Source organism: Zalophus californianus, chromosome 13 (assembly GCF_009762305.2).
Source record: "Zalophus californianus isolate mZalCal1 chromosome 13, mZalCal1.pri.v2, whole genome shotgun sequence".
Lineage (NCBI taxonomy): Eukaryota > Metazoa > Chordata > Mammalia > Carnivora > Otariidae > Zalophus > Zalophus californianus.
Window position 1 is genome coordinate 22,111,643 of NC_045607.1, and position 13,850 is coordinate 22,125,492.

A 13,850-nucleotide genomic window follows, 5' to 3' on the forward strand; every position below is an offset into this window, starting at 1 on the left:
GAATGTTTAAAGTATTCTGTATAGGGGCGCCTGGGTGGCTCAGTTCTTAAGCATCTGCCTTGGGCTCAGGTCCTGGGATCCAGCCCCGCAACGGGCTCCCTGCTTCGGGGGAGAACCTGCTTCTCCCTCTCCCAGTCCCCCTGCTTGCGTTCCCTCTCTCGCTGTGTCTCTCTGTCAAATAAAGAAATAAAATCTTTAAAAAAAAAGTATTGTGTATTTAAATCCTTTTCATTTAAAAACATGGTTGCTTTTTATAACCTATCTTTTTATTTTATGTTTTGTGTTTTATGATATTTTTAAATCTTAACCCATTAGTCTTTTATGTTTTGTGCCCAAGTTTTAATTTTCCCTTCGTAGTTTTACTTTAAAATCTTTAAAATTCTACTTTTTACATATGTCATTAATCTACCTGCAAGGGATTTTTAGGTATTTCTTTTCTATATGGGTAAACAAATTTTTTTCCAGTTTTCATTGACTAGTTCATTTTTTTCTTTGCCTAGTTCTTCTGACCCCATAACTCCGTTTTCTTCCTATTTTTGTATGCTGCCTTTTATTTCCTTTTTTGGATTCTCCTTTCTTTATCTTTAAATGCTGTTGTCTTGGCCACTCTGTCTCTGGCTTTTGGGGACTTACTTGCAGCGTACCACTAGCACGTACAAGTGCTCAGACCCGTACCACGTCCTCGCCTCTTCCTTCTTCCCTCTGTTGATCCCTGACCACCAAGCCCTGACACGGGGTGGGGTTTCAGTGACTACCTGAACGAGTGCATGAGGGATCGAGTTAGGGAAGTTAGTGCTTCGCGGTGGAAGTAGGAGGGTGCTGGGCCTTGAAGGAGGAGAGAATTTAGATGAGCGGGGAGGAGGTGGAAGGGTGAGTTGCAACTTGACACATTTGGTGTTAGCTTCTGATTCATAATGGTGTGCTTTCTCTAGTGTCATTTTTTGACCTTTGATTTTTGTACATTGTTCCATTTTGTCTTAACTACCACTTGAATGAGACAAAATCACATGATCTTTTGGTGATGCTCTCAAACAGGGCTCCAGTGTCTGATGTAGTATGTGTAGCATAGTGCCCTATAGAAAATAGGATCATTGTTGCAGACAGTGGCACAGCGTTGGCAAGGTTTTTTAGACTGAAGATCAGAAGACCCCATTCTAGTTCTTGCCCTGCTGCTTATTACCTCTGTGAACTTAGGTGAGTCCTTAAAACCCACTGTGTTTTTTATGTTGAACAGTCTTTTAGTCCTCTCCAACTGTGAGTTCAGTAGAAATCTTTCTTTGTGGCATAGGTTTCAAAATAAGTTTTTTTTTCTTGGGTGGTATTTTCATGGATGTTTATAATTCATGAAACTGCACACTTCCATTTTGCGCATTTTTGTAGATGTTTTATTTCACAATGAAAAAAGATTTTAAGAACCCACAAAAGACTAGGTTTCTTATGTCCATGTGCCCCCTCCCCCCTCAAAAAAAAATTCCAGCTAGATTAAAGACTTGAATGCAGAAAGCAAAATCATAAGAGCAGGAAGAAAACATAGATAAATATATGTGGCAGGGGTCTCCAAGCCCACCTCCAGGTTCAGTGAGTTGAATTCACAGGACTCCACATATATTTGTACTCATGTCTAAGATGTATTACAGTGAAAGGATAAAAAGCAAAATCAGCAAAGGGAAAAGGCACATATGTGGAGCAAAGTCCAGAGGAAACCAGGTACAAGTGTCCAAGAGTCCTCTCCCAGTGGAGTCACACAGAACGTGCTTAATATTAACCCTCTAGCAGTGAGTTGTGACAACACACGTGACACGTTGTCTACCAGAGATGCTCATTAGAGACTCAGTGCCAAGGGCTTTTAATCAGTGCTGGTCATGTTGGCATCTCCTGCCTGACACGTACCACAATTCCAGAGTCTGAGAAGGAAAGCAAGTGTTCAGCATAAACCATATTGTTTGTACAAAGGGTTTAGGCCCAGTGAGCCACTCTTAGCAGTTCTGGGAGTGGGGGGATCTCTCCTGAAACCCATTTCCAGATGCCAGCCAAGGGCCAGCCTGGTAGGCGCGTGTTTCTAAGGATAGCAGTCTCAGGCCTGCTATGTTAACTATTTTCTTTTTCTTCCTTTTTTTTTTTTTTAAGATTATTTATTTGTTTATTTGACAGAGAGACACGCAGCGAGAGAGAGAGAACACAAGCAGGGGGAGTGGGAGAGGGAGAAGCAGGCTTCCCGCGGAGCAGGGAGCCCGACGTGGGGCTCCATCCCAGGGCCCTGAGATCATGACCCGAGCCGAAGGCAGACTCTCAATGACTGAGCCACCCAGACGTCCCTATGTTAACTCTTTTCTGCAGAATATATTATTTTTTGTAATCTTAGAGTAAGAAAGGCATTTCTTAGCATGACTAGAAGCTCTGAAGCCATAAAAGGAAGGAAGGGTAAATTTATATTTTAAAAACTTAGATATGAAAAGGAAGTGCTGTAGAGTCACAAGGCAAGTATTTATGATTGTGGGAGAATAGGGGGAGATTTTTTTCCCCAGTATATAAAAGCTTTTATAGTTCAGCAGCTCAAAAGAATAGTGAGTAATTTGCTGAGGAAGGTATTTCAAAGGACCAATAAATATTTGAGAAGATACTTTACCTCAGTGATAAAATAGGTATAAAATAAGAAAACAGTGTGACCCCTTTTCATCTATCATATTCAGCTAAGATTGATTACAGTCTTTATAAAATTGAGTACTCAGTGTAGGAGTGGGTATGGGGAAATTGCTACTTGTATACACTGCTGGTGGTAAAAATTAGCACAGACTTTTTAAATTAAGTTTTTAACTCCAGTGTCGTTAACATACAGTGTTATATTAATTTCAGGTGTACAACATAGTGATTCAACACTTCATACATTACTCAGTAGCACAGACTTTTTGAAGGGTATTTTTTTCAAAATCTCTTAAACTTGATGACACACCTACCCTTTGACTCAGCAGTTCCATTTCTAGAGTTTTAGCTTACAGAAACCCATACAAGTGCACAGATGCATGGATAAGAATGTTCTTTGAAGCATTGTTTGTGGTCCTAACTGGTGATAACACAAATAGAGGGTTAGTTAAATACGTTGTACTACTTCTATAGACAAAGTCTTCCTGTAGCCATTATCAATTAGACTTTTATTTAGTGCTACGGAAAGATATTTAAGATTTTATATGTAACCAAACATTTTTTTAGTGTTCTTCATTTGGTATTTAAAACCTGATCTGAATGGATATGTGGTTCTTTATAATCTTTGATTATCCCACTTAGTGTGAGTGCCCATATGTTTTATTACAGAAATATGAATGTATTTGATTACAGGTACTGCTCTAGAACCCATTGGATGGTTGGGGTTATTTGAAATACACAGTATATTCACTATATTGTATTTCTAAAATCTAAAAAGTTCTGAGACATATTGCTCCAAAGGTTTCTGGTAAAGGACTTGTATTAATCAAAAGGAAAAAGAAAGGCAAACTGTAAAATACTCTATTATATTCCAGTGTTTAGGTTAAAATAATGTTAGTTTTATGAACAGGAAATAATAGTTCAGAATATATTCTCCACACTTAACAGTGATTATCTGAGGTTATGGCAATGTCTTTTTCTCCTAAGTGAAAATACTTTGATACACGTTTGTATGCAATGAACAATGTCAGAGTTGTGAAGAGGGTGGAGCCGGCTTCTGACTCTGAGGTAGTGTTGGTCGTATCTCAGATACTGTGTGATGGCCTGGAGGGTCTCACTTCCCTACAACTGAAAACTTAGTCTGTGTGAAAGATGAATTTGAGTGTTGGATTCCTTTTGAATTTTCAGAACTTTTGGTTACAATCCTTTTTTTTTTCCAAATATAATTTTATTATGTTATGTCACCATACATTACATCATTAGTTTTTGAGGTAGTGTTCCATGATTCATTGTGTATAACACCCAGTGCTCCATGCAGTATGTGCCCTCCTTAATACCCATCACTGGGCTAACCCATTCCCCCACCGCTCTCCCCTCTAAAACCCTCAGTTTGTTTCTCAGAGTACATAGTCTCTGATGGTTCATCTCCCCCTCCGATTTCCCCCCCTTCATTTTTCCCTTCCTACTATCTTCTTCTTTTTTTTTTTTTAAACATATAATGTATTATTTGTTTCAGAGGTACAGGTCTATGATTCATCAGTCTTACACAATTCACAGCGCTCACCATAGCACATACCCTCCTCAATGTCCATCACCCAGCCACCCCATCCCTCCCACCCCCCAACACTCCAGCAACCCTCAGTTTGTTTCCTGAGATTAAGAGTCTCTTATGGTTTGTCTCCCTCTCTGGTTTCTTCTTGTTTCATTTTTTCCTCCCTCCCCTATGATCCTCTGTCATGTTTCTCAAATTCCTCATATCAGTGAGATCATATGATACTTGTCTTTCTCTGATTGACTTATTTTGCTTAGGATAATACCCTCTAGTTCCATCCACGTTGTTGCAAATGGCAAGATTTCTTTCTTTTTTTGATGGCTGCATAATATTCCATTGTGGGTGTGTATATATATATATATATATATGTATATATATATATATACACACCATATCTTCTTTATCCATTCATCTGTTAATGGACATCTGGGCTCTTTCCACAGTTTGGCTATTGTGGACATTGCTGTTCTAAACACTGGGGTGCACGTACCCCTTCAGATCACTACATTTGTATCTTTGGGGTAAATACCCAGTAATACAGTTGCTGGGTCGTAGGGTAGCTCTATTTTCAACTTTTTGAGGAACCTCCATACTGTTTTCCAGAGTGGCTGCACCAGCTTGCATTCCCACCAACAGTGTAGGACGGTTCCCCTTTGCATCCTCGCCAACATCTGTCGTTTCCTGACTTGTTAATTTTAGCCATTCTGACTGGTGTGAGGTGATATCTCATTGAGGTTTTGTTTTGGATTTCCCTGATGCCGAGCGATGTTGAGCACTTTTTCATGGGTCTGTTGGCCATTTGGTTGTCATCTTTGCAGAAATGTCTGTTCATGTTTTCTGCCCATTTCTTGATTGGATTAGTTGTTCTTTGGGTGTTGAGTTTGATAAGTTCTTTATAGATTTTGAATACTAGCCTTTATCTGATATGTCATTTGCAAATATCTTCTCCCATTCTGTCAGTTGTCTTTTGGTTTTGTTCACTGTTCCCTTTGCTGTGCAAAAGCGTTTTATCTTGATGAAGTCCCAATAGTTCATTTATGCCCTCGCTTCCCTTGCCTTTGGAGATGTGTCTAGGGAGAAGTTGCTGAGGCTGAGGTTGAAGAGGTTGCTGCCTGTGTTCTCCTTTAGGATTTTGATGGACTCCTGTCTCAGATTTAGGTCTTTCAACCATTTTGAGTCTATTTTTGTGTGGTGTAAGGAAATGGTCCAGTTTCATTCTTCTGCATGTAGCTGTCCAATTTTCTCAGCACCATTTGTTGAAGAGACTGTCTTTTTTCCATTGGACATTTTTTCTTGCTTTGTCGAAGATTAGTTGACCATAGAGTTAAGGGTCCATTTCTGGGCTCTCGATTCTGTTCCATGGATCTATGTGTCTGTTTTTGTGCCAGTACCATACTGTCTTGATGATGACAGCTTTGTAATAGAGCTGGAAGTCCGAAATTGTGATGCCACTGGCTTTGCTTTTCTTTTTCAACATTCCTCTGGCTATTTGGGGTCTTTCCTGGTTCCATACAAATTTTAGGATTATTTGTTCCATTTCTTTGAAAAAAAGTTGATAGTATTTTGATAGGGATTGCATTAAATGTGTAGATTGCTCTAGGTAACAGACATTTTCACAATATTTGTTCTTCCAGTCCATGAGCATGGAATGTTTTTCCATTTCTTTGTGTCTTCCTCAATTTCTTTCATGAGTATTCTGTAGTTCTCTGAGTACAGATCCTTTGCCTCTTTGGTAGATTTATTCCTAGGTGTCTTAGGGTTTTGGGTGCAATTGTAAATGGGATCGACTCCTTAATTTCTCTTTCTTCTGTCTCGTTGTTGGCGTATAGGAATGCAGCTGATTTCTGTGTATTGATTTTATATCCTGCCACTTTACTGAATTCCTGTATGAGTTCTAGCAGTTTTGGGGTGGAGTCTTTTGGGTTTTCCACATAAAGTATCATATCATCTGCAAAAAGTGAGTTTCACTTCTTCTTTGCCAATTTGGTTGCCTTTTATTTCTTTTTGTTGTCTAATGGCTGTGGCTAGGACTTCTAGTACTGTGTTGAACAGCAGTGGTGATAGTGGACATTCCTGCTGTGTTCCTGACCTTAGGGGAAAAGCTCTGTTCTCTGTTTTTCCCCATTGAGTATGATATTCGCTGTGGGTTTTTCATAGATGGCTTTTCTGATATTGAGGTATGTGCCGTCTATCCCTACATTCTGAAGAGTTTTAATCAAGAAAGATGCTGTACTTTGTCAAATGCTTTTTCTGCTGCTATTGAGAGGATCGTATGGTTCTTGTTCTTTCTTTTATTAGTGTATTGTATCACACTGACTGATTTGTGGATGTTGAACCAACCTTGCAGCCCAGGGATAAATCCCACTTCGTCATGGTGAATAAACCTTTTAATATACTGTTGGATCCTATTGGCTAGTATTTTGGTGAGAATTTTTGCGTCCATGTTCATCAGGGCTATCTGTAATTCTCCTTTCTGATGGGGTCTTTGTCTGGTTTTGGGATCAAGGTAGTGCTGGTTTCATAAAATGATTTTGGAAGTTTTCCTTCCATTTCTGTTTTTTGGAACAGTTCCAGAAGAATAGGTATTAATTCTTCTTTAAATGTTGGGTAGAATTCCCCTGGGAAGCCATCTGGCCCTGGGCTCTTGGGAGATTTTTGATTATTGCTTCAATTTCCTTACTGGTTATGGGTCTGTTCAGGTTTTCTGTTTCTTCCTGGTTCAGTTTTGGTAGTTTATACTTCTATAGGAATGCATCCATTTCTTCCAGATTGTCTAATTGGTTACAGTCCTTCTTGTTTCTGAAAAGACACTTTTGGGGTCCTAGGCCTAATTTGCCTTGTCACTTTCATGAGGTTGTTTCCTGGGTTGGGTAAGGGCACAGAGTTCAGATACCTTTTTTTTTTTTTTAAAGATTTTATTTGTTTATTTGAGAGAGAGAGCATGGGCATGAGCGTGGGGTGTGGGGGTGGGGAGGCAAAGAGAGAAGTGGGGCTTGATCCCAGGACTCTGAGATCATGACCTGAGTTGAAGGCAGCTGCTTAACTGATTGAGCCACCCAGGCGTCCCCAGAGTTCACATTCTTCCTGTGCCTCTAGAAACAGGATTCAGGGACCATACTATTGCTAAATCTTTATTTTTAATTTTGTTAGCTTTGACAGGTTGATAATTTTAGTACTTGATTATATCAGGACTTATTTACATTTCTTTTCATAAAGCTTGAACATGATTAATTACCTTTTATTTAAAGTATGGTGTGTAAAAAAAATAAAAATAAAGTATGGTGTGTATCTAAAGATGGCGTAAGAGCGTTACACTGATGCCCCTCAAAGGGTGGAGGAGGCTTTAACTCTTCCTCTGGTATACTTGGCCCGTTTTGGAGGGACTCCATGTGACATTTGGTGCCCTTTTGGCCTTCCCACAGTCCCATTATAAATAATTTTATTGCATTTAGGATGCTACATTTTCTTTTCTAGTGAGGGAGAGCGGAAAGTTTAGGCACTATACTGGGGATACATAGGAAGAAACCGAATGGTTGTATGAAAACGAAAGAGACCGATATCACTTGGCTTTTTATAAGCCTTTGGTACAGATTGTCTAGGTCAGTTTGTTATGAAGAATTTAACTTTCTGCCTTCTTCCCCGGAACAATTCTTCCGTCATTTCTGTAGCTAAAATCTGTGGGCAGTGTTTACTGCCTGAGATCTGAGAGGCACTAGGGCAGAGCCTCCTGTGCTGGTACAGATACTGCAGACTGATTGCACAGCCACCACACAGAATCAGCTGGTCTGCTACTCTCACAGCCGTCCTGCCTGCCTTTTCCTCCTCCCTTCTTCTTCACTCTTTGCTTCTTCCTTTATTATTGAGCTTTGGGCTAAACTTTGAGACTTTATTTGGATTTCGCCACTTTTTCCCATTAATGTCCTCTTTCTGTTCCAGGATCCAACCCAGGGCACCAGCCTGTGCTTAGTTGTCTCCCCAGTCTCCTCTGGTCTGTGACAGTGTCTTAGTCTTTCCTTGTGTTTCACCATCTTGAAGCCTGGAGTGGTACTGGTCAGATATCCTGTGGAAGTTCTTCCAATTTGGGTTTTTCTAGTTGTTTTACTGATAATTAGATGGGGGGTCTGGGGCTTTTGAAAGAACACCACAGAGGTGCAGTGCCCTTCTTGTCACATCCTATCAGGGATCATGATAGCCCTGTGACATCAGTCATGGTGTTAACTTTCATCACTTGGTAGAGATCGTATTTATCACGTGTCTCCACTGTAGCATCAACATTTTCCTTTTTCCTTTTTCTGTTCTTTGGAAGCAAGTCACTAAACCTAGTCTACCCTTTCAGAGAGGGTAGAGGCAGAAATGAAGCCGTACCTCCTGCAGGGGGAGGTCTCTCTATATATTATTTGGAATTCTTTTAGAAGAAAGATGTGTTTCTTTTCCCCCAATGAATTTAATCATTTAATGATTTCTTTACATCGGCATGGATTCATGTAGATTAATTTTATACTTTGGGTTATAATCCAATTCTGTGTTATTTATTTTGTTCCCCAAATTATTCCAGCCTTGGCTGTATTGGAACTCTTTCAGGTGGCTCCTGGAGACCTTTGGCCGTGTTTCACGCCCCATTTTCTTTCTAGCATGACAGAATGCTTCAGGTTCATCTTGCTTTTTCAGTGCTCCAGCCCCAGAATCTGTCATTTTTTTCAAGGAGCCTGGCTCCTCTTTTTGGAGAATGGTATTTAAATACCAGGATTTGGGTGCAGGGTGTGCTTGTTGCTACCAGAATGTCTTGCCTCTATGTTCTATGTGTGTGCGTCTTTGAAAAATTTGGAAAATATCAAGCATACACAAGAGTACGAATTCTCAATGTCTTTCATGCAGCTTGAACAGTTATTGATTAGTGGCTAATCTTGCTTTCATTTATATGGCCTCTCCCCATGCCTCACCCCTCTGCCTGTGATTATTATTTTTTATGAAGACCCAAATGAGGCTATTACTTTATTTATATTAAAAAAATAAAAATTGTATATATTTAAGGGGTACATCGTGATGATTTGATATATATGTACATGTGGAATGATTACTGTAGTCAAGCTAATTAACATATCTTCTCACATAGTTATCTTTTTGTGTATGTGTGGTGAGAGCATCTGAAATTTACTCTCTTAGCAAATTTCCAGTACACCCTTGGTTATTTCAAGTAAATCCCGGTAACTATATTATTTCACCTATAGATATTTCAGTCTTGATCTCTAAAAAATACTCTTAAATAAAATTTTAAATTGAGGTATAATAGAGTAGAAAGTATGAAAGTGTAGAGCTTGATGAATTTTTATCAAGCTATATGTCTTTGTAACCATCACCCAGAACAAGATACAGGGCATTTCTAGCCCCTCAGAAGGCTCCTCAATCACAAGTGATAATTTTCAAGAACCTTGAAAAACAAACATAAACCACAATACCGTTATTACACCTAAGAAATTAACAATAATTCCTTAAAATAAAATATCCAGGCATTTGCAAATGGTAGGTTCCCCTGTCCCTACCCCTCCCCTCCCTTGGAATGTTCTGCCTCCCTGTTCTGTACTTTGTTACAGTCTGGGTTTTGCTGAGAGCATCACGGTGGTGCTGTTTAACATGTTCCTCTCATAGAGGCTTTCTTGGTTGAAACTGGTCTCTCACCTTCTGCTTAGGTAATCCCACCACAGTAGTGGGCAGTGGTTCTGTCTGTGGAGAAACTTCATCAGTAAGGTGCCTTCTCCAAATAGATATTGTCCCTGGTGTCTGATTAAAGTTCTCCTTCCCACTGCTTGCTAGATCTAGAAGATTTCTTCAAAATTTTTGTATTCTTTTCAGTATAACAAATCCTTTAGAAGAAAGGAATAACTATATGTAGAAGAGAATTTTGATATTCTTGGCTTTGTTTTCTTCTCTTCTAGGGGTTAAATGACCAGGACAGTTGTAAGAAAGTATAAATAACTAGTAAACCTTTTTTAGTGTTGTTTCCTAGTATGTCAGAGTCGTCTGCATACAGGGCTAGTTGTGGTTAATCATGACTGAGTGATCTGCAGTACAGGAAAAGGATTAAGCTCTAAAAATACTTAGTTTTGGTTGTGTTTGATTTGTTAAGTTCTTTTTTTCTTCTTATATTATAGATCAGCTTGAACGGGTCTTTTTACGACTTGGCCATGCTGAAACAGATGAACAATTACAGAATATTATATCTAAATTCCTTCCTCCTGTTTTGCTCAAACTGTCCAGCACCCAAGAAGGAGTACGCAAAAAGGTAAGCATGTTGGGACAGTTGGGGGAATTAAATGGTGAGTAAATGGGTATATATTATGAAGTGAGTTTTCTGTTCTCATTTATTGAAATCTAGGTTCATGATCTCATTATGGCCTTTCAAAATGGAGAGTAAGTCTGGGACCAGCTTACAGGATTTAAACGTAGCTTTCGTATGCTTAGCACAGCTGCATTTAGTACCAACTGTACACTGGGCATCAGTGCCAGATGATATAATTGAGATAATTATTCTGAATATGTGGAGGCTTGATCTAAAATCCATGCCCTTGATTCCGATATGAAAGTCAGGTGGTAATGGGGCAAAAATATTCTTTAGCTTTGGCTGACTATGAATACAGCTTTCATGAAAATTAAGCAAAATAATTTTTTAAAAAAGCAAGAGACCTTACAGCTCCTGTTTTAGGATTCTGAAGTACTGTCACCAAAAGTTGGGTAACTATCACATCAAGATTTTTTTTTTTAAGATTTTATTTTATTTATTTTATTTTTGTTTATTTTTAATTTTTCAAGTTTTTATTTAAGTTCCAGTTAGTTAACATACAGTGTAATATTACTTTCAGGTGTAGAGTTTTTTTTTTTATTACTATGTTCAGTTAGCCAACATATGGTACATCATTAGTTTTTGATGTGGTGTTCAATGATTCATTATTTATTTGAGACAGTGAGAGCAAGAAAGCATGAGCTGGTGGGGGGAGGGGCAGAGGGAGAGGGACAAGCAGAGTCCCTGGTGAGCAGGGAGGGCTCGATTCCAGGACCCCAGGATCATGACCTGAGCCTAAGGCACTAATGCTTAACTGATTGAGCCACCCAGGTGCCCCAAGATTTTCTTTTTTTTTCTTTTAAGATTTTATTTTTAAGTAATCTCTACATCCATTGTGGGGCTTGAACTCACAACCCTGACAAGAGTTGCATTCTCTACTGACTGAGCCAGCCAGGTGCCCCTCAAGATTTTCTTTTTTAACCTAAATGTTCTGCAGGGAACATTTGCCCCCTTCATTTTTAAAATAGTTCATTAGTCTTCTGGTATATTTATACTAGACCTTCAGGTCTTAGAGCTGTGATCAGGTTTCATCTCTTGGGCCACTGTGATTGATTGGAAATGGCTCCTTGGAGGTTTGCCCTGAGAGGGATTTTGAGGCCCAATTTGGGTTCATTGGACAGAGAGTCTCTTTAAGAACATCTTTTAGGTTTGCAGGAAGAGAGAGGGCATTCTCATCAGGTATTTGACATGCCTGTTGTTAACACTGCCTTGCTAAACATGTATGTGTTTGATCCTGTCACTGTCCTATTTAAAACTCCTCTGTGGCCTGTTACCCTCAGGAGAGCAAGTTATACTAAAAGGCCCCTCATGAATTGGTTTCTGCTAGGTAACTAGCAGAATTCACGCTAGTGAATGAAAGAAACATCCAGTTGGGGAGACTGATATTAAACAATCAGACAGATAGTATCCAGTTATAAATTGTAATAAGTACCAGGGTAGAAAAGGATCTTTGAAAGAATATATTTGAGGACTTGATTTAAACTGAATGTGGGGTGTAAGGAAGGCCTCTGTGGTATGTAGGAAGTAGCCAGAGAGATGGGAAGACCATATAAGACACAGCAGGCCCTGTGTGGATGTTCTGAGCTAGAACAGTGTGGGACGCCTTCAGGGACCTAAGGGCCACCCAGTGCACCCAGCGATAGGAGTGAAAGGTGGTCAGGCTTTGGGGAGAGGAAACAGGGACGCCAGTGGACAGCAGTTTGAAAACTTATGTATACATAATTATACATAATTTCAATATGAAATTTTGTGATTGATGAAAACTTGTATTGATTTTCAGTTGTGTAATTTTTGGGTTCCTAACTATCAGTGTCATCATGCACATTAGACTTAACCAGGATATCCTGCAAGGGTAGGTGGTAATTTGTGGATAAATTGAGTGAAAGAGAAATAAAAGTTTTAGATTTCTAGTGACATATCATTAGAGTATATTTGCTATTTTAAGGAAAAGGTTTATTATGTAGCATTTTACTTTATAGCCAGCTTTATTTATTTAGTTTTTAAAAGATTATTTATTTATTTATTTGACAGAGAGAGACACAGCGAGAGAGGGAACACAAGCAGGGGGAGTGGGAGAGGGAGAAGCAGGCTTCCCGCTGAGCAGGGAGCCCGATGGAGGGCTCCATCCCAGGACCCTGGGATCATGACCTGAGCCGAAGGCAGACGCCTAACAACTGAGCCATGCAGGCGCCCCACTTTATAGCCAACTTTAAATGTAGTCTGTCATTAGAATATCTAAAATTAAAGACTGCCCATACCAAGTACTGACAAGGTTGGACTGGAACTCTCACAGACTGCTGGTAGGTGTGTAAATTAGTATAACCATTTTGGAAAACTGTTTGGAAATACTCTAAAGCTTATATGCGTACTCCATGACGCATATCCAGTCCTGAGTTCATATATAACAGAAGTATGTATATATGTGCACTAAAAGCATATCTAAGAATGTTCATAGCAGCATTATTCGTAAGAGCCCAAACTGGAAATAATCTCATGTCTATCAGGAGAGTGGATAAATGACGGTATTTCCTTACTAGAGCAGTGAAAGTGAACGGCTATGAGCAACAGCATGGGTGAATCTCAGATACGATGGCGAATAAAACATTCAGACACGAGTTCACCTTATGTGTTCCATTTACAGAAATTTAAAAATGGTGTTCGAGGAATGCCTGGGTGGCTCAGTTGGTTAAGTGTCTGCTTTCAGCTCAGCTCATGATCCCAGGGTCCTGGGATCGAGCCCTGCATTGGGGGGGGGGGGTCCTTGCTCAGCAGGGAGTCTACTCCCTCCCCTTGGTCCCTCCATCTCCCTCTGCCCCTTCTCTAGCTTGTGCTCTCTCTCGCTCACTCTCTCTCTCTCTCCAATAAATAAATAAAATCTTTAAAAAAATGGTGTTCGAAGTCAGGATAGTGGTAACTTTTGGGGAAGAGGGGTTAGTGAGTGGAGGGGCATGGGGTAGACAGGGCTTTTGTGGTCCCAAGTGTGCTTACTTTATGAAAATTTATTGGGCTATGCACTCTCAGTTGTACACTTTAGTTATGTTTTATACTTCAATTAAAAAGCTTATTAATAAATGAATGTAAATGTATGAGTAGTAAGAACTGATATAGACAAGATACTATATACCTGAGGTTGGTGATTCTGTAGGTTTACTAATAGTTGTCCATGGGGAAGGTTGGTTCAGTTGATTTTTTTTTTTTAATGTCGTTTATTTATTTATTTATTTATTTTTAAAGATTTTTATTTATTTGACAGAGAGAGAGAGACACAGCGAGAGAGGGAACACAAGCAGGGGGAGCGGGAGAGGGAGAAGCAGGCTTCCT

General features: G+C 39.5%; 1 protein-coding gene across 6 annotated transcripts in view; it reads left to right on the forward strand.

Annotated features, from left to right (window-relative positions):
- ECPAS (Ecm29 proteasome adaptor and scaffold) overlaps positions 1-13,850 on the forward strand; it is a 99,846-nt gene that overhangs the window by 16,689 nt on the left and 69,307 nt on the right. For all 6 annotated transcript variants that reach the window (XM_027614864.2, XM_027614862.2, XM_027614861.2 and 3 more), the window contains one exon: positions 10,342-10,472. In XM_027614864.2, coding sequence (XP_027470665.1) covers positions 10,342-10,472 — 131 coding nt within the window. The remainder of the gene's footprint in view (positions 1-10,341; positions 10,473-13,850) is intronic.